The 21,837-nt window shown below is 37.5% G+C and overlaps 2 protein-coding genes across 11 annotated transcripts in view; both read left to right on the forward strand.

Moving 5' to 3' along the window:
- LOC128686660 (synaptosomal-associated protein 25) overlaps nt 1–5,966 on the forward strand; it is a 216,131-nt gene extending 210,165 nt beyond the window's left edge. For all 7 annotated transcript variants that reach the window (XM_053773723.2, XM_053773715.2, XM_070097238.1 and 4 more), the window contains one exon: nt 1,710–5,966. In XM_053773723.2, coding sequence (XP_053629698.1) covers nt 1,710–1,778 — 69 coding nt within the window. In that variant the 3' untranslated portion in view covers nt 1,779–5,966. The remainder of the gene's footprint in view (nt 1–1,709) is intronic.
- A 9,891-nt stretch (nt 5,967–15,857) lies between these two features.
- The window catches only part of LOC128686602 (integrin beta-PS), a 74,079-nt gene continuing 68,099 nt past the window's right edge, over nt 15,858–21,837 (forward strand). For 3 of the 4 annotated variants that reach the window (XM_053773547.2, XM_053773565.2, XM_053773556.2), the window contains exon 1: nt 15,858–16,001. The gene's annotated coding sequence lies outside the window, so the exon portion shown is untranslated. The remainder of the gene's footprint in view (nt 16,002–21,837) is intronic. The other variant, XM_053773574.2, reaches the window with a different exon arrangement.

The raw sequence follows: 21,837 nt of genomic DNA on the forward strand, positions 1-21,837 counted from the left end.
CTCAAATGTACACACTGAAACATACAAATGGGCAGAATTTAGATGTGGTAAGAATAACTGTTGGATTTATAGATTTGAAAAAGGCCTGTGACTTTGTGGATCAGGATGTGATGCATGTGTTGCAAATGTATGGAATAGGTAGTAAGTTATTGAAAGATGTAAGGAGTATGTATAAGGAGAGTGAGACAGGTTAGGGTCTGTGGTAATGTTGAGAATTATTTACAATAACAGTTTGTTTTTGACAATGATGTGTAATATCACCAACAAGGAGGTGTAATATCACCAACAAGGAGGTGTAATATCACCAACAAGGAGGTGTAATATCACCAACAAGGAGGTGTAATATCACCAACAAGGAGGTGTAATATCACCAACAAGGAGGTGTAATATCACCAACAAGGAGGTGTAATATCACCAACAAGGAGGTGTAATATCACCAACAAGGCGGTGTAATATCACCAACAAGGAGGTGTAATATCACCAACAAGGAGGTGTAATATCACCAACAAGGAGGTGTAATATCACCAACAAGGTGGTGTAATATCACCAACAAGAAGGTGCAGTATCACCAACAATGAGGTGTAATATCACCAATAAGGATGCGTAATATCGCCAACAAGGTGTAATATCACCAATAAGGATGCGTAATATCGCCAACAAGGTGTAATATCACCAAGGTGGTGTAATATCACAAACAAGGTGTAATCACCATACTTGTTTAATGTATTTGTACACAATCAGGGGCTCTTCATCCAAGGAACTGTATTTATCTTCCATTTCCTTGGATTGAACCTGAATACCTCATTCTCCATGAACTGTATGACCCCTACAGGTTTAGTACTTCCCATTGATCACAATAAAATATAGATAAAGCTGTAAGAGAAATGAATTCTAGAATATTTGGAATAGGTGTATTTTTAAAGGACAGTGAATCTGATATGAAATTGAAATCACAGTTTCAGTTTGCAAATGACACAAATTGGAGAAGCTGCAGAAATTTATAAATATGTTTGGAATGGTGTGTATAAAAGAGGGAAGCTGGAAATTAATGCAGAAAAGAAAATTTTTGTATGAATATGTAACATAGAGGCTGAAAGATTTGAGGTGAAAGGTTCAGAGATAGAAGCTGGAACATCCAGTAAGTATTGTATATAAAGTATAATCAGAGAATTGTGGCAAGTGGTGTTTGGGATTTTACATAATGCTAGAGTGCAAGCATGGTAATATCTGTGAAGGATTCAGGTAAAGCAGCTACCTATTTTTTTTTTTTTTTTGGGGGGGGGGAGAGAGAGGGAGCTGCAATATAGTGTTTGCTTTTTGAAAGTCTGGTAGAAATGGTTTCAGTTTGGTGGGTCAGCATTGGACTATGATGGTTTGTACCTTCTAGAAAGGCAACTGGAGCAATTGGTAGTGAGGGTATTTTCTTTGAGTAACTCAACTTGGATTAGAAATGGTTGCAGGAATTAAAAAGATGTATCCCAGCTTTTGTAAACTTTTTTTTTTTTTTTTTTTCATAATATGCTTGAGTTTTTTCAGTTTATACCTGTGCAGTATGTCTAAGTGTAATTTTATGGACTAAATGTGATTTTTTTTTTAAAGTTCAAGAATGGCTATCAAGTTTGCCAGTAGTGTAATGAATGATTATAAAATTTATTGACAATTTTTGAGCAATCACTAGCATAGTATTTACAAATTTTGATCAATTTCAGGCGGGCTCCAACACTGCGAGAGTAAACATGGCCAATGAAAGGGCTGGATCCCTGCTGAAGAATGCATAAATATTGAGACTGCATTTGCTTTTAATAAGCTGATGACAAATCCAGGGCCAGTACAACATCTGATGGATAAGTTTCTGATAATATACTTGAAGATACGTATTTCATTCGGGATTTGTTACATATCCCCAATTGTATATTCAGCTGTTTTACAGTGACCAATATTTCATGATGTTATGCTGTTCTTACTTATTCAGTATGCCTACATAAGATAAATTACTAATATGGCTGATAAAAGGTTTATCAGTTTTGTCTTAGGACTAGTAACTTTATAGCTGACTTCAAGCAAATTTGAACTATAGGTCCTCTTATATTGTGACTCCAATAATAGGCATAGAAATTATTGATCATCTCAAAGGTAAGACACTGGCCCCTTGCCTAAGAGAACAACACTGTTATACTTTTCCTTGTGTAGAGTATTGAAACTTGTTTTGTTATTGTTATATACCATTTGTTAATTTTGTAGATATAGAAAACATCATCCAAAACACATGGAAAAGTTTCATCATTTCTTTTAATTTGAACATTGAAGAATCACTTTCTCTTAACTCTTTCATTCATTCATACTTGACTCCACCTATATATAATTTAGTTTTTGTTTTAAAATTAATCATCATTTTTTTTTTTAATCATAAACTTACCAGATATACTGTGAGTATTTAGTTTGTCATATTCATCTGTGTACTTGTGTTTTCACAAGCAACTTTCAGTCTTTAGTAAGTTTTCCCATTCTAGAGTCTTTATATGTCTGCAGAAGACTGATTATTCTTTGTGATAACACCTCTTAAGACCAGTCTAGTAACCTCTTATAAAATATAGATAAGATTACCAGTGATGAGCTTTAAATACTGCTTCAATATGACATTTTTCCAACATTAGGAAATCAGTCATGCTGAATGGCAGCCCAGTGCTCATATTGGCCTTTCTCATCTCAAATACATCAGACCTACTATAGTAGTTACTGTTTGGCCCATTATAGTTGCAACTAACCACAAACTATTATCTTTGTCTAAGAGAGAATCATATCTGTGGCTTGCTTTGTTCTTCTTACTCTTTACAAATGTGGGGGCTTTGCTTCAATTACAGTTGGAAGGTTTTGAAAGTAAGGAATTGATCACTGGGTTGACTTGACCATCAACAATGTCCAGCGATTGACTACTAGCTGGTGTACTTGTTAATCTCTGAGTGTTGATTAGTTATTGGTCTAAGAGCAATTCATCTCTACATCTGTATTTTCTCATACTGTATAGTTTAACTATCTCATTCATAATGTAAATGGACTAAGCATTTATGAATAGTTAGTCATTTTTCACTAAGAGCTAAAGAAAGTCTTACTTTAGAGTTGCATATTTGGCCTTCAGTGGGTATGAGTTTGCTGGAACAATGAATCCCCCACCTCCTTTCCTGTATTTTCATGCATTATGACTTAAAAAATAATAGGGCTGCATATTGAAGCAGACTTGGGATAATTTTAATTTCAAATATTGGCTCTAATATGTTAGAAAAATTTAATAGATTAGCAAACTGAAATTTGTATGAAGCTTATGTAGGGTTTTTATAATTTTTATAACAAGCTTGGTGGCAGAGGAATACTTTGGCTAAGGAATAGTTGTCATTGTTAGTTTTATTTCATGGTAACACAGTTAAGGAATCTTTTTATTCTTTTTCTGGTACTACATTCATCATCTGTTTATTTTATATTTTCCTATAGTTCTGATTTTCTGAAGTCTCTAGTTTTCACAGTTTTAAAATGAGGGATCAAAACTAGACTCTTAGCCAGGTAATATCTGTGCCACCATTGTACATTCGAACAGCTTTTGAAAATAAATGAGGTTACTCCTACAAAAAATATAATTCATATAAATCCTGATCTGCCTATCCATTGATAATAAGGTATTTGTATAGCTATTCATAATTTGCTTCAGATTATTGTTTTTGGCTGCATTACAGTCAGTCCATACTATTCTCAAGTTCCGTAGAGTCTAGTAGGTTGTTATTTGAGTTGGAAAAGATGGTCTTGTGGTACAGCAGTAATGTGGGATGTGTTTAAAGCTTTAGTGCATGTCACTTATTCACTTATATAGTGAGTGGCAAAAATACATGAAGAGGGATACCTCTTTTTTAATCCCATTATATAGTAATATATGTAATACTCTCATATATGCAATGAATAAAGAGAATGTATGATTACATTCAGACTCGAGATAAGTTACATTTCATCATGAAATATTTATTTGAAAACAATTCAGGTTTGTCTCCTCATTTTATAGTCTACAAATTCATCATTGTTATTATAAAACGTATCAGTATTAGGGCTGCTGAATCCAGATAAGCTCATGAATTTACAAATATTTTATGATTAAGATTGGTGTAGATTTTGTACAGTCAAGTGTTTGCTGATTGTGGCACATGGTTGTAAGCTGTGATATTCTACCTTGGTTTAAACATGCAAATAACATATTCACATGTTAGGCCATATCAAAACTAATGAAAATGGTAAGATTTTGGTAGAAGATTTTCTTAGTACTTTTTTGCATGGCGTTTTCTGTAGGTTGATAATCTTTTTATAGTATTTTTTTTTTTATTAGCAGGTGATACAGTCCACATTTAATTTTAATATTGTGATAAGTCACAGTGCAGTTGTGTACAAGCTATTGAAGAATGCTCCACAAATGTGCATGCCGTGGGTCACTAAAATTTTAACAATGATTGGTTGCAGAGCTAGGTTGTTGTCGTTGCAACTTCTATATCTTATCCACATGCCACCAATATTGATTTGACTCTAGTTACTGAGGAGTAAGGAAAAAATAGTATTGGTAATGAGTTGCATTTAGGGTGTATCAGTGCAAGTAGGGAAAAACAAGATTTAGGATGAAGTGAATTCTAGTAGTCTTTTAACTTGAGTTCTGAGCAACTTAAGTTATCAAAGGCAATTACAGTTCACATATCTTAAGAAATCTGGCCTTGCTTGTCAAGCTAATTGTTACCAACTTAAAAGAAATTGATAACCTTATGGGTAGTACCTTTGTAAATTATCATAATTTACAAGTGTAAAAGAGCCCTTCATTATTTTAACTGGAGATGCCTTTTTAAAGTGAGTATAAAACTTTCCTATGGTTTTGCATAGGAGTGAACTATCCACAGCACAATATGGTGGCATATCTAGTATTTAGCCATAGATCTTCATGTCTTTTTTCTATTGTGATTTGTGTAGTAGTGGTTTGTAAAAGGCAGAGAAGGCCCACCCAATTTTTTCTCGTGTATCTTCTCTGTGTTGGTTCATCCCCAGGAGAGTGGAAGGGATATCCTTTATGGAGTCATGGAGCAGCCCCTCTCCATTTTTTATATACAAAGAATAATAAATAAGTGTAAAGTTAGGGAGCAGTGCATTGAGATGACTGGTTGATGTTACAATCTAATTGTTTCTATTATACATTGAGATCAATTTAGTTTTGTGTATAGTATAATATTTAATATAAGATTTATGACACTTTAAAGAGAATAGCATTGGGAAGAAAGGAGGTTATATATCATTAATTTTAAACACCACAAAACCATTGTTAGTTGTTTTGCATGTCTGCAATGTGTATGATATGGGCAGCAATGCACTGCTCCTTCATCATCACACCAGTTATGTTGCCAGGCTGCTCCCTCCCTATTACCACCATCTTTCTCTTCATGCTCCCCTCTGGATTATTGGTTTTTATCTTACTGATTTTTCTTCTCTCCATTCCATTATTTCTGGTTATGCCATTGTTGACCTGCTTCTGTCATTAACAAATGATTGAACCAGAGAGGAATTGTTACACAATAAGTGATTTTTACTTTGTGATTACAAAAATGTTGACCATGGATGTTTGCTCTTAATATAAGGCCTGTACAAGATATGCTCATTTATTTATACGGTTAGGATTAAAATATTACATAGGGGTCTGAATCACAATAGTGGTTTTGATACAGGGCTGGAAGAATCTGCTAGTTTATTAAACAAGGCACAGCTCTGCAGATACCTGAGTTTTGTCTTGCTCTCCAGACACTCCATTGGTGTGCATAAATATGAAAAAACAAGAATACAGGTAGATAAAGGGAAAAAAGAAAACTAAATTTGTAGTATTTTTCCTGGTTTTCTCATAGGGGAGCATTTGTTATAGTACATACATACGTATCATTTAATAAAGATGTAAACCATTATTTGTACATTGAATAATTTTCCTCTTGGGCACTTATTTGGCATGCACTAATACTGTTACTATATTCCCACAGGAAAATTCCTGTGTATAAAATGCAGACATATGGTTGTTAGCACCTTGTATTGTAAGCACTTTCTGCCTATAGACTGGTTTATAGAGCATGTGGATATGATTTTCCTATGAAGAATTTTACTTGGCATTCATAATCTTGTATTACAGTGGAACACAGAAAGTTTATCTCAACCAGTGGAGAAGAATGTCTGAAGTTTTGATTTGTCTTAAAGTAACATGTATGAAAAGCTTGAGGAGTTTTTAAAGAAAAATTTTAGTGATAAAAAATGAAAGCACATATCAAAGAAAAATAGCATTTCTGTTGTCTTATCCTTTTTTTGATTGTGTATATGTACAGCACGTGAATCGTGTGTTAGATAAGACCTAGAGAAACAATATTGGCATTAATAACCGAAATTCATTAACCCTTTCAGGGTCCGTCCCGTAGATCTACGGCTTTACGTTCAGGGTCCAAACCGTAGATCTACGCCATGAGCTCAGCTCACTCTGATAAACTGTGAGTGGTACATTTGGGCCTAGATATGAGAGAATACATCTATGTGGTATGTGTGCACCACATAAAACAGATCTTGCAGCACACTGTGTATAATAAGAGAAAAAAAATGAAATCATGATTTTTCGATTAAAACAGCAACTTTGCAGTGTTTTTTCGTATGTTTTTATAGTTGTATTTGCAATTTCTTGGTCTCATTTGATAGAATGGAAGACATATTACAGAAATAGAGATGATTTTGATTGGTTTTAGCACTGGAAATGGCTTGAAACTTAGCTCAAAGTAGCAGAAATGTTAAATTTTTGCCGATATTCAGGAGTAAACAAACGACCTCACACGTCTAAAACACACCAGCTGGTGGGTCTAATATACATTCACAAATATGGTGATGATATTTATACAATTATTACAGTATTGCATAACAGTAAATCTTCTATTTTTTGGTGTGAATAAAAATTCATTATCTGAATAAAAAATCAAAATGGAATTTATTTGTAAAGCCTCAAAACATAACTAATGAACAGAGGAAATGTTAGTTTAGTGCCAGGAATGCCTACATTGTTCATTCTGGACCCTATTTTGAAATTGGAATATTTTGAACTTTGTGTTAAATTGGCCAAATTAACAATTTCCGATCACTTTATTTTGTAGTTGAAACAGTTGACTTGGCGATTTCTTGTGCTCAATCGATAGAATAGAAGTAATACTAGTGAAATAGCTAAGAATTTGGTTGATTGGAATAATGTAATTGGCCTAAAATGGGAGTCAAAGTCGGCAAAATCGCCGATTCGTAAATATCGCTGACACATCAAAATTCGCGAGAGCATAATTTCGTCAATTTTCCACCAAATTTCGTACTTTTTGTTTTATTACCTTCACAAAAAGATTCTCTACGATTTCATAAGAAAAAATAACAATTTTTTTTTTTTGAAAATTCTTGGACGCTGGTGCGTGACTCCAGATTTGGGCCTTGGACCCTGAAAGGGTTAAACAAATACAATGGAACCTCAAATTTCGAACATATCACTTATCAAGCTTTTCGAAAATCGACTGCTTTTTCAAACCAACTTTGTCCCTATTATTGAACTAGCCCCTGTTTTCAAATCGCCGGGTACTGGACCTGTCCGCCTTCAAAGATTAAGGAGATTTGCGCCAAGTGGAATGATGTCCAAATGTTTGCGGAGAAGTACCACCCTGAGCAAGCTGAAACAAGCCATCTTTGCAACAAGTTCAGTGACAAAACCATGTCCCATTTTAGGGAAATCTTAGAGGTGCCAGCAACAGAGGACTGTGGACAGTTATTTTGTGAGACAGGAGTCCAGTGACTCTCAAGCTGGTCCTAGTGGCATTAAAAGACAGAGAAGGGAAGTAACCCCAGAGAGGGCTTTGATACCTAAAGTCTTTATAGAGGGGGATATCCTTTCCAAACTCTTAACCCAATTCCCTCTCCTCCTCCCCCACTATCTTCCAGATGCCATCACCAATCTTCAATAAAGGTAAGTAAAAATGTTATTTTATATGTTTATTTCAATTTATTAATACATAATTGTACACTATATTTGTTGTGTATGTAAAACTATAATTAATCTCTATAAAATGATTTTGTTTTTTTTGTGAATATTTTTGGGTTTCTGGAACGGATTAATTGTATTTCCATTATTTCTTATGGGAAATATTGCTTCGCTTTTCAGACTTTTCGAATTTAGAACTAGCTCCTGGAATGGATTAAGTTCGAAATTTGAGGTTCCACTGTATAGACTTTTACACACCTTGGTATCATCAGATGAACCCACACTAAAATCAGTTTTATTATACATTAGGGGAGTCATGTGGCAACTGTTGCAAATGACCATAATTTTTAAAGGGGTGGACCTGTAAGTCAGCAGGCCTCAGTCAGATGACCAAAAGATCCAGCTGTGGGTCATCATATGACTAAGACCTGCATCAGGAAATTGTCCTGTTTCCTGACAAACCTTATCAAACATATCTTGGTGCAAAAGCAGTTTAGGAGTTTTTATGCAGTGAGAGAGATTCTTAGGTTAAGGTACGTAGGAAGGTGGAAAATTATTTCCCAGCAAAAAGATTTTGATGGATGCTTGATGTCACATTAGTGATTAACATGCCATATATGTCAGCATATAAATCAACAACTGTTTAAGCCAAGTATAAAAGTTGTTGATACATAGCAGAGGTAAATAAGGCTACAGCACATTACTGAAGAAGGAAGTGACAACACTAACATACTGATGCTATCATGTCAGTACCGTAACTTGTGCCAGAGTTGCAAGTTTTATTTGCTGCTGCTTACCTGTTTTATTTTTGTTGTCCAGACTCATTTGTTTATTATTATTATAATTATGGGGGGGGCTAAACCTGTAGGATTATACAGCGCATGTGTGGGGGATGGAAGGTATTCAAGCTCAATTCAGGGAGCCAGAGCACAGATCTAATTCCCTAGATCAAGAGCCCCCCACCAGTGTCAAGGAACCTCCCATGAGGGGTCATTTGTTTGTAATAAAAAGAATGTCATGTTTTATTAAAAATAATGCCTAAAACGCCAAAAAAGTAGAAAAAATTAAAGCTGGAGAAAATAAGACGCAATTTCATAATACATATTCCCATAATGGTCTATGTCAGCCCACTGACATGGTCGACCTTTCAGGTGAAAATAGGCCTCAACCTGAATTAACGCCTAAAAATATGTTAGGTAAAGTTAATTTTGGTTAGGCAACATAAACCTATAGAACAGATACCAACCACAAATAAGTAAAATACACCACGATGTCTGGAAAACAGGAAACGTTAAATCTGAACGTGTATAAATTGTGTTGTAAGAAGGGGCTGTCAAGTTGGTGTTAGTGGTTTAATTATCACTTGCAGCTTGCACCATATAGAGCTCTGCCTCCTGGTTTTTGAGAAGGAAAAGTGACAAATCAGGGCAGTAAAGGAAAATGGGATAAGCATCTTTAAATAAAACAGGAACAAATTTTCTTAGGTCAGAGGGAACCATCACTAGAGCCCCAGCAGAGTCAAAATCTCACACCTGACCTTGGTTGCTAACTGACTTCAAAGATCAGCAGTTAATGAAAAGGCAAAACATTAATCATGCCTCACTGTAATATGTCCCCATCAAGAGGGTACACTGATGCTGCTGAAGGGCTCTTGAACCAAGAAATTTGATGCTATCCCCTTCCTTGAGTCAAACCCTTAAAAATGCATTTGATAGGGTGGATAAGAGAGCAATTTGGCAGATGTTGCAAATGCATGGAATAGGTGGTAGGTTATTAAAAGTAAAGAACTTTTATGTGGATAAGCTCAGGTCAGGGTATGTAGGAAAACAAAGAATAAGCACAATACCATGACTGGAAAAATACACAAATAACCCACACGTAAGAGACAAACTTGTGACAATGTTTCGGTCCGACAAAGACCATTCGCTTGTCACACAGAGAGGTGAGAAGGGAAGGGAGCCAGAATATATTTGAGAGGGGGTCTTCATAGATGCTGTCTTGCTGAAGCATCCTTATATACAACTTCTTTCTTTCTTTCAACACACCGGCCGTATCCCACCGAGGCGGGGTGGCCCAAAAGGAAAAACAAAAGTTTCTCCTTTTACATTTAGTAATATATACAGGAGAAGAGGTTACTAGCCACTTGCTCCCGGCATTTTAGTCGCCTCCTACAACACGCATGGCTTACGGAGGAAGAATTCTGTTCCACTTCCCCATGGAGGTAAGAGAAAATAAACAAGAGCAAGAACTAGTAAGAAAACAGAAGAAAACCCAGAGGGGTGTGTATATATATGCTTGTACATGTGTGTGTAGTGTGACCTAAGTGTAAGTAGAAGTAGCAAGACGTACCTGAAACCTTGCATGTTTATGAGACAGAAAAATGGACACCAGCAATCCTACCATCATGTAAAACAATTACAGGCTTTCGTTTTACACTCACTTGGCAGGACGGTAGTACCCCCCTGGGTGGTTGCTGTTTACCAACCTACTACCTAAATATACAACTTTTTTTTTTTTTTTTTTTTTTTCAACAAGTCGGCCGTCTCCCACCGAGGCAGGGTGACCCAAAAAAGAAAGAAAATCCCCAAAAAGAAAATACTTTCATCATCATTCAACACTTTCACCACACTCGCACATTATCACTGTTTTTGCAGAGGTGCTCAGAATACAACAGTCTAGAAGCATACACATATAAAGATACACAACATACCCCTCCAAACTGCCAATATCCCAAACCCCTCCTTTAAAGTGCAGGCATTGTACTTCCCATTTCCAGGACTCAAGTCCGACTATATGAAAATAACCGGTTTCCCTGAATCCCTTCACTAAATATTACCCTGCTCACACTCCAACAGATCGTCAGGTCCCAAGTACCATTCGTCTCCATTCACTCCTATCTAACACGCTCACGCACGCTTGCTGGAAGTCCAAGCCCCTTACCCACAAAACCTCCTTTACCCCCTCTCTCCAACCCTTTCGAGGACGACCCCTACCCCGCCTTCCTTCCCCTATAGATTTATATGCTTTCCATGTCATTCTACTTTGATCCATTCTCTCTAAATGACCAAACCACCTCAACAACCCCTCTTCTGCCCTCTGACTAATACTTTTATTAACTCCACACCTTCTCCTAATTTCCACACTCCGAATTTTCTGCATAATATTTACACCACACATTGCCCTTAAACAGGACATCTCCACTGCCTCCAACCATCTCCTCGCTGCTGCATTTACCACCCAAGCTTCACACCCATATAAGAGTGTTGGTACTACTATACTTTCATACATTCCCTTCTTTGCCTCCAGAGATAACGTTTTTTGACTCCACATATACCTCAACGCACCACTCACCTTTTTTCCCTCATCAATTCTATGATTAACCTCATCCTTCATAAATCCATCCGCCGACACGTCAACTCCCAAGTATCTGAAAACATTCACTTCTTCCATACTCATTTTATTTTTTTTTTATTATCACACCGGCCGATTCCCACCAAGGCAGGGTGGCCCGAAAAAGAAAAACTTTCACCATCATTCACTCCATCACTGTCTTGCCAGAAGGGTGCTTTACACTACAGTTTTTAAACTGCAACATTAACACCCCTCCTTCAGAGTGCAGGCACTGTACTTCCCATCTCCAGGACTCAAGTCCGGCCTGCCGGTTTCCCTGAATCCCTTCATAAATGTTACTTTGCTCACACTCCAACAGCACGTCAAGTATTAAAAACCATTTGTCTCCATTCACTCCTATCAAACACGCTCACGCATGCCTGCTGGAAGTCCAAGCCCCTCGCACACAAAACCTCCTTTACCCCCTCCCTCCAACCCTTCCTAGGCCGACCTCTACCCCGCCTTCCTTCCACTACAGACTGATACACTCTTGAAGTCATTCTGTTTCGCTCCATTCTCTCTACATGTCCGAACCACCTCAACAACCCTTCCTCAGCCCTCTGGACAACAGTTTTGGTAATCCCGCACCTCCTCCTAACTTCCAAACTACGAATTCTCTGCATTATATTCACACCACACATTGCCCTCAGACATGACATCTCCACTGCCTCCAGCCTTCTCCTCGCTGCAACATTCATCACCCACGCTTCACACCCATATAAGAGCGTTGGTAAAACTATACTCTCATACATTCCCCTCTTTGCCTCCAAGGACAAAGTTCTTTGTCTCCACAGACTCCTAAGTGCACCACTCACTCTTTTTCCCTCATCAATTCTATGATTCACCTCATCTTTCATAGACCCATCTGCTGACACGTCCACTCCCAAATATCTGAATACGTTCACCTCCTCCATACTCTCTCCCTCCAATCTGATATTCAATCTTTCATCACCTAATCTCTTTGTTATCCTCATAACCTTACTCTTTCCTGTATTCACCTTTAATTTTCTTCTTTTGCACACCCTCCCCAATTTGATATCCAATTTTTCTTTATCTAAATCATTTGACACCCTCATCACCTTACTCTTTTCTATGTTCACTTTCAACTTTCTACCTTTACACACATTCCCAAACTCATCCACTAACCTTTGCAATTTTTCTTTAGAATCTCCCATAAGCACAGTATCATCAGCAAAAAGTAACTGTGTCAATTCCCATTTTGAATTTGATTCCCCATAATTTAATCCCACCCCTCTCCCAAACACCCTAGCATTTACTTCCTTTACAACCCCATCTATAAATATATTAAACAACCATGGTGACATTACACATCCCTGTCTAAGACCTACTTTTACCGGGAAGTAGTCTCCCTCTCTTCTACACACCCTAACCTGAGCCTCACTATCCTCATAAAAACTCTTTACAGCATTTAATAACTTACCACCTATTCCATATACTTGCAACATCTGCCACATTGCTCCTCTATCCACTCTATCATATGCCTTTTCTAAATCCATAAATGCAATAAAAACTTCCCTATCTTTATCTAAATACTGTTCACATATATGCTTCAATGTAAACACTTGATCTACACATCCCCTACCCACTCTAAAACCTCCTTGCTCCTCCACAATCCTACATTCTGTCTTACCTCTAATTCTTTCAATTATAACCCTACCGTACACTTTTCCTGGTATACTCAGTAAGCTTATTCCTCTATAATTTTTACAGTCTCTTTTGTCCCCTTTCCCTTTATATAAAGGGACTATACATGCTCTCTGCCAATCCCTAGGTACCTTCCCCTCTTTCATACATTTATTAAACAAAAGTACCAACCACTCCAACACTATATCCCCCCCTGCTTTTAACATTTCTGTCATGATCCCATCAGTTCCAGCTGCTTTACCCCCTTTCATTTTACGTAATGCCTCACGTACCTCCCTCACACTTACATTCTGCTCTTCTTCACTCCTAAAAGATGGTATACCTCCCTGACCAGTGCATGAAATTACTGCCTCTGTTTCTTCCTTAACATTTAAAAGTTCCTCAAAATATTCTCGCCATCTACCCAATACCTCCATCTCCCCATCTACTAACTCCCCTACTCTGTTTTTAACTGACAAATCCATATTTTCCCTAGGCTTTCTTAACTTCTTTAACTCACTCCAAAATTTTTTCTTATTTTCATTAAAATTTCTTGACAGTGCTTCTCCCACTCTATCATCTGCTCTCCTTTTGCACTCTCTCACCACTCTCTTTACCTTTCTTTTACTCTCCATATACTCTGCTCTTCTTATAACACTTCTGCTTTGTAAAAACCTCTCATAAGCTACCTTTTTCTCTTTTATCACACCCTTTACTTCATCATTCCACCAATCACTCCTCTTTCCTCCTGCCCCCACCCTCCTATAACCACAAACTTCTGCCCCACATTCTAATACTGCATTTTTAAAACTATTCCAACCCTCTTCAACCCCCCCACTACTCATCTTTGCACTAGGCCACCTTTCTGCCAATAGTCGCTTATATCTCACCCGAACTTCCTCCTCCCTTAGTTTATACACTTTCACCTCCCTCTTACTTGTTGTTGCCACCTTCCTCTTTTCCCATCTACCTCTTACTCTAACTGTAGCTACAACTAAATAATGATCCGATATATCAGTTGCCCCTCTATAAACATGTACATCCTGGAGCCTACCCATCAACCTTTTATCCACCAATACATAATCTAATAAACTACTTTCATTACGTGCTACATCATACCTTGTATATTTATTTATCCTCTTTTTCATAAAATATGTATTACTTATTACCAAATTTCTTTCTACACATAGCTCAGTTAAAGGCTCCCCATTTACATTTACCCCTGGCACCCCAAATTTACCTACTACTACTTCCATAACATTTTTACCCACTTTAGCATTGAAATCCCCAACCACCATTACTCTCACACTTGATTCAAAACTCCCCACGCATTCACTCAACATTTCCCAAAATCTCTCTCTCTCCTCTACACTTCTCTCTTCTCCAGGTGCATACACGCTTATTATAACCCACTTTTCACATCCAATCTTTATTTTACTCCACATAATCCTTGAATTAATACATTTATAGTCCCTCTTTTCCTGCCATAGCTTATCCTTCAACATTATTGCTACTCCTTCTTTAGCTCTAACTCTATTTGAAACCCCTGACCTAATCCCATTTATTCCTCTCCACTGAAACTCTCCCACCCCCTTCAGCTTTGTTTCACTTAAAGCCAGGACATCCAGCTTCTTCTCATTCATAACATCCACAATCATCTCTTTCTTATCATCTGCACAACATCCACGCACATTCAGACTTCCCACTTTGACAATTTTCTTCTTCTTATTCTTTTTAGTAATCTTTACAGGAAAAGGGGTTACTAGCCCATTGTTCCCGGCATTTTAGTTGACTTTTACAACACGCATGGCTTACGGAGGAAAGATTCTTATTCCACTTCCCCATGGATATAAAAGGAAAATTAATAAGACCAAGAACTATTAAGATAAAATCAAAGAAAACTCAGATGAGTGTGTATAAATAAATGTGTACATGTATGTGTAGTGTGACCTAAGTGTAAGTAGAAGTAGCAAGACATGCCTGTAATCTTGCATATTTATGAGACAGACAAAAGACATCAGCAATCCTACCATCATGTAAAACAATCACAGGCTTCGTTTTACACTCACTTGGCAGGACGGTAGTACCTCCCTGGGTGGTTGCTGTCTACCAACCTACTACCCAAATACAACTTAACTAATATAAATCTTAGTTCTGGTTTTATCTCTTTTGATGCCTTCCTTTCTCATTATATTGTCATATGTTCTAAACTAAACTTAATCTCCTCTTCTTACCCCTCTACCTTACCTTTAATTTCATTGCCTTTCCTGTCTTCTGCCTAGGTGGGTTCTGTTCTGTGGGGGTTCTGTCATGCAGGGATTTCACCTGACATTTTTCCTTGGATTAAATATGATTATCTTCTATTTCCCCAAGCACTGTATGGCCCCTATGGGTTTAGTGCTTCCTCCCATATAAGTTATGTAATCCAGATCCTCAAGAGACACAGGAGCTACAACTAAATGCCCTAAAAATTACTATTATATTTATGAGGGAACACTAAACCCATAGATCATAGTGCCAAGGGGAATGGGAGGCATTCTGGTTCAGTCCAAGGAAGGGAACAGCAGGTCCAATTCCTTGGACCAAGAGCCCTAACATTCTGAAGAGGTCCAGGAGCTGGGGATGATTTTTTTTTATTGTCATACTAATATAAATTTGTTAAATTTTAAAATGCCGTAAAAATGTAAGTTTTCATTTTTTCTTTTCTTTTCATACTTCTATTCAGTAGGAAGAATATTTCTTTGTTAAAAACATCCAGGAAATAGCAATCAGTATCTATTACTTTCACCGACACAAGATAAGATAAACTGATAAGGTGTACAAGAGCGATAGTTAACTGTGTTCTGGAGTTGTGTGTTTAAGGAACACCACTAATACTACACTCAGCTAATTCAGTCTTATTACTAGTAACCAAAAGAGCATTAATGTGAGTATGTGATCAGTGTGGGAAAAAGTTACCACCATTATCAATGCACGAAGGTAATACTTAATAATTGTCAGTTCTGTTACAGTTTCTCGAGGGATATGCAAAAAACACTATCAGTGCATCGTGTAAATTATTTCTGAAATGGAAAATATATATTTTTTTAACAAGTTGGCCATCTCCCACCGAGGCAGGGTGACCCAAAAAGAAAGAAAAAATCCCCAAAAAGAAAATACTTTCATCATCATTCAACACTTTCACCTCACTCATACATAATTACTGTTTTTGCAGAGGTGCCCAGAGCACAACAGTTTAGAAGCATATACGTATAAAGATACACAACATATCCCTCCAAACTGCCAATATCTCAAACCCCTCCTTTCAAGTGCAGGCTTTGTACCTCCCATTTCCAGTACTCAAGTCCAGCTATATAAAAATAACCAGTTTCCCTGAATCCCTTCACTAAATATTACCCTGCTCACACTCCAACAGCTCGTCAGGTCCCAAATACCATTCGTCTCCATTCACTCCTATCTAACACGCTCGTGCATGCTTGATGGAAGTCCAAGCCCCCCACCCACAAAACCTTTACCCCCTCCCTCCAAACTTTTCGAGGACGACCCCTACCCCGCCTTCCTTCCCCTACAGATTTATACGCTCTCCATGTCATTCTACTTTGATCCATTCTCCCTAAATGACCAAACCACCTCAACAACCCTTCTTAACCCTCTGATACTTTTATTAACCCTTTCAGGGTCCAGAGGCCAAATTTCAAAGTGTGCACCAGGGTCCAAGAATTTTCAAAAAGTAATTTTGTTATTTTTTCTTATGAAATGATAGAGAATGTTTTTCCGAGGGGAATAAAACAAAAAGTACGAAATTTGATGGAAAATTGACGAAATTTTGCTCTCACAAATTTTTGTGTCGGTGATATTTACGCAGCAGCGATTTTGCCGACTTTGACTCCCATTTTAGGCCAATTACATTATTCCAGTCGACCAAATTCTTAGCTGTTTCATTAGTATTACTTCTATCGATTGAGCACAAGAAATCACCAAGTCAACTGTTTCAACTACAAAATAAAGTGATCGGAAATTGGTAATTTGGCCAATTTAGTGCAAAGTTCAAAATATTCCAATTTCAAAATAGGGTCCAAAAAATTGCTCACCAAATGACTATAAACCCAGAAATACTAATCTTAATCTTAAAATAATAAATCCTAACTAGTCATAACTTTGCCTATGATACTCAAATATAGACACCTTGTATTGTGCCAAAACAAAAGCATTCACATTGCTAAACTCACAAATTATGATGTAGTCACTTACCCTTAATATTATAATCTGTAAGGATTTAATGTTAAGAATTAATCTAAGTCTGCTCGAAATGCCTAGCCATGCTAGGTGTCCTAGTGGCCCCCTCTGTAATTAGTATTTTATAACATGTAAACCAAAAAATATCCAAAACCTGTAAACCCCACATCGTAACCATTATAGAGAATAAACTTGAATTGAATGTTTTCATAAACTGAAGTAACAAATCACAGTTCTGACAGATCAAAATGTTGAGAACTGTAAGTCAGACCAGTAGTGATTATTTGTTTGAGAATAACTGTAAATGCAGGAAGGTAAGCGGCAGACAGCAAGTTGCAACAAGTGTATTCAAAGACTACCATTTCCTGTTATCATATTAGTTAATACCAAAATAGTTCCAAGGCTGCAAGGTGCAGTTTACACTGTATAGTGGTACAATCTGTCATTATACGATTGTGTCCATAGATCTGTCCACTCACAGGTGAGATTAATAAGTAAAATTTGTGTGAAATAGTATAGTGTACGTAGGTGATAGAATACAGAATTGTGTACTATGATACTGGAGAATTCAATGTAGACATTACTTTTATACCTTGAGACTGTACAGTTGTGTGATAATACTCCATAATTGAGCCTGAGTGCTTCAAAACTGAGCTGATGAATATGACACATGGTGCAACACCTGAATATTTTTTTGAAAGATGCTTTGCTGACCAGGGACTTTATCAATCTAATACACAGACAGAAAAATGAAGCCACCAGGCCCACGGCTTGGTGGCTAAAGCTCTCGCTTCACATGGTGAGGGTCCGAGTTCAATTCCCGGCGAGGGTAGAAACATTGGGCATGTTTCCTTACACTGGTTGTCCTTGTTCACCCATCAGTAAAATGGGTACCTGGGTGTTAGTCAACTGGTGTGGGTAGCATCCTGGGACAAAACTGACCTAATTTGCCCAAAATGCTCTGCATAACAAGTGGCTTTCTATGTAGTAGTATGTCATTGATGTCAGCTAGGCCTGTATACCTTGTACATGTACTTGTAGAAATTAAGATAATGATGATAGTGCACTACATGGAAGGAGTGGAATGATACAACAGGAGTCAGTGTGGTCATAAGGGCAAACCTTAGTAATGGAATGTAGATCAAGATGGGCCAGAAATTTTGCAGTAAAGTTACAGAAACTTTCCCTAGTTTACTACATGGAAAATAACAGTCAGTCTAGCAGTGGAGTCATTGGAAGTAGAGTGATGCAGCAAGGGTAGATGTGGTCACATGTAACTACTCTTGTGGGCAGTAGTTACAGGATGGGTCCTAGGACTGAGCCCCAGTATTTTGATAGCTAAGCAAGTTAGTGGTAATGAAGTATTTACACATTTATAATCTGGTAACAATGCTAGTGAGCTACTGGAATGTAACTCTTATGTTCTAATTTGCACAATCATTGAGCCCAATCAGTGTTAAACCTATGTATTACCATTCAACACAGGGAGTGGTGGAAATTCAAATTGGATAAATCCAGGTTTAACTCTTACTTTTAACGCTGTAATAATACATAATAAATACTCATGTTCAGTAACAGAGTCTCCCACTTGTTTAATAAGATATCTGTCTTCATTTAATTTTCTTCATATCTTAGGGATGAAATTGTAAAGGCTAAGGTTGACACCCATCAGTCTACTGTCATTTTAATACAGTGGACCCCCGGTTAACGATATTTTTTCACTCCAGAAGTATGTTCAGGTGCTAGTACTGACCGAATTTGTTCCCATAAGAAATATTGTGAAGTAGATTAGTCAATTTCAGACCCCCAAACATACACGTACAAATGCACTTACATAAATACACTTACATAATTGGTCACATTCGGAGGTAATCGTTATGCGGGGGTCCACTGTAATTCAGAAAGAAGTACACATCGATGTCAGCTGCAACAATATCGACAGACTCTTAGAAGTTATTACCATCCACAGCATCAGCTAGACATGCAAGGAGACCTCTATCTAAGTGGGTAGAAGGTTCAGCTTGCAACCACATTGCTATCTCCCAATTACTTGCAAAGTGAGATATAAGTACTTTTTATTTAGGGTTCATACATAAGCTAAATTTCTTATAATGGTGTTATATGGACATTTTGTAGAAAACCTAGGATCACCCAATAAAGTCAATGTGATTAATTTACACTAGGGCAATGGGGTCGAAGATGTATGGGGTAGGTTTAAAAATGTAGTGTTAAGAGTGCTCAGCACAAGTTTGTGGTTACAGGAAAGTGGGTGCAAGAAGGAAGAGGAGCAGTTGGTGGAATGATGATGTAAAGAGAGTACTGTAGTAAAGGAGAAAAAGTTAGCATATGAGAAGTTTTTACAAAGTAGAAGTGATGCAAGGAGGGAAGAGTATATGGAGAAAAAAAGAGAGGTTAAGAGAGTAGTGAAGCAATGTAAAAAGAGAGCAAATGAGAGAGTGGGTGAGATGTTATCAACAAATTTTGTTGAAAATAAGAAAACGTTTTGGAGTAAGATTAACAAGTTGAGGAAGCCTAGGGAACAAATGGATTTGTCAGTTAAAAATAGGAGAGGAGAGTTATTAAATGGAGAGTTAGAGGTATCGGGAAGATGGAGGGAATATTTTGAGGAATTGTTAAATGTTGATGAAGATAGGGAAGCTGTGATTTCGTGTGCTGTATAGTCCTTGTGGCTTAGCGCTTGTTTTTGATTATAATAATAATGTGATTTCGTGTATAGGGCAAGGAGGAATAACATCTTGTAGGAGTGATGAAGAGTCATTTGTGAGTGTGGGGGAAGTTCGTGAGACAGTGGGTAGAATGAAAGTGGGTAAGGCAGCTGGGATTGATGGGATAAAGATAGAAACATTAAAAGCAGGTGGGGATATAGTTTTGGAGTGGTTGGTGCTATTATTTAATAAATGTATGGAAGAGGGTAAGGTACCTAGGGATTGGCAGAGAGCATGCATAGTTCCTTTGAATAAAGGCAAAGGGGATAAAAGAGAGAGTGCAAAAATTATAGGGGGATAGGGGAAGTGGAACAGAATTCTTCCTCCGTAAGCCATGCGTGTCATAAGAGGCGACTAAAATGCTGGGAGCAAGGGGCTAGTAACCCCTTCTCCTGTATATATTACTAAATTTAAAAGGCGAAACTTTCGTTTTTCCTTTTGGGCCACCCCACCTCAGTGGGATACGGCTGGTACACTGAAAGAAGTAGTAGTCTGTTGAGTATACCTGGTAAAGTGTATGGTAGAGTTATTGAAAGAATTAAGAGTAAGGCGGGGAGTAGGATAGCAGATGAACAAGGAGGCTTTAGGAAAGGTAGGGGGTGTGTAGGCCAAGTGTTTACAGTGAAACATATAAGTGAACAGTATTTAGATAAGGCTAAAGAGGGTTTTGTGGCATTTATGGATTTGGAAAAGGTGTATGACAGGGTGGATAGGGAGGTAATGTGGGAGATGTTGCTGGTGTATGGTGTAGGAGGTAGGTTACTGAAAGCGTGAAGAGATTTTACAAGGATAGTGAGGCTCAAGTTAGAGTATGTAGGAAAGATGGAGATAATTTCCCAGTAAAAGTAGGCCTTAGACAAGGATGTGTGATGTCACCGTGGTTGTTCAATATATTTATAGATGGGGTTGCAAGAGAAGTGAATGTGAGGGTCTTGGCAAGAGGCATGGAGTTAAAAGACAAAGAATCAAACATAAAGTGAGAGTTGTCACAGTTGCTTTTTGCTGATGACATTGTGCTCTTGGGAGATTCTACAGGCTGGTGGATGAATTTGGTAGGGTATGTAAAGGCATTACGTAGAATGAAAGGGGGCAAAGCAGCTGGAACTGATGGGATCATGACAGAAATGTTAAAAGCAGGGGGGGATGTAGTGTTGGAGTGGTTGGTACTTTTGTTTAATAAATGTATGAAAGAGGGGAAGGTACCTAGGGATTGGCGGAGAGCATGTATAGTCCCTTTATATAAAGGAAAAGGGGACAAAAGAGATTGTAAAAATTATAGAGGAATAAGTTTATTGAGTATACCAGGAAAAGTGTATGGTAGGGTTATAATTGAAAGAATTAGAGGTAAGACAGAATGTAGGATTGCGGATGAGCAAGGAGGTTTCAGAGTGGGTAGGGGATGTGTAGATCCAGTGTTTACATTGAAGCATATATGTGAACAGTATTTAGATAAAGGTAGGGAAGTTTTTATTGCATTTATTGATTTAGAAAAGGCATATGATAGAGTGGATAGGGGAGCAATGTGGCAGATGTTGCAAGTATATGGAATAGGTGGTAAGTTACTAAATGCTGTAAAGAGTTTTTATGAGGATAGTGAGGCTCAGGTTAGGGTGTGTAGAAGAGAGGGAGACTACTTCCCGGTAAAAGTAGGTCTTAGACAGGGATGTGTAATGTCAACATGGTTGTTTAATATATTTATAGATGGGGTTGTAAAAGAAGTAAATGCTAGGGTGTTCGGGAGAGGGGTGGGATTAAATTATGGGGAATCAAATTCAAAATGGGAATTAACACATTTACTTT

Source organism: Cherax quadricarinatus, chromosome 1 (assembly GCF_038502225.1).
Source record: "Cherax quadricarinatus isolate ZL_2023a chromosome 1, ASM3850222v1, whole genome shotgun sequence".
NCBI lineage: Eukaryota > Metazoa > Arthropoda > Malacostraca > Decapoda > Parastacidae > Cherax > Cherax quadricarinatus.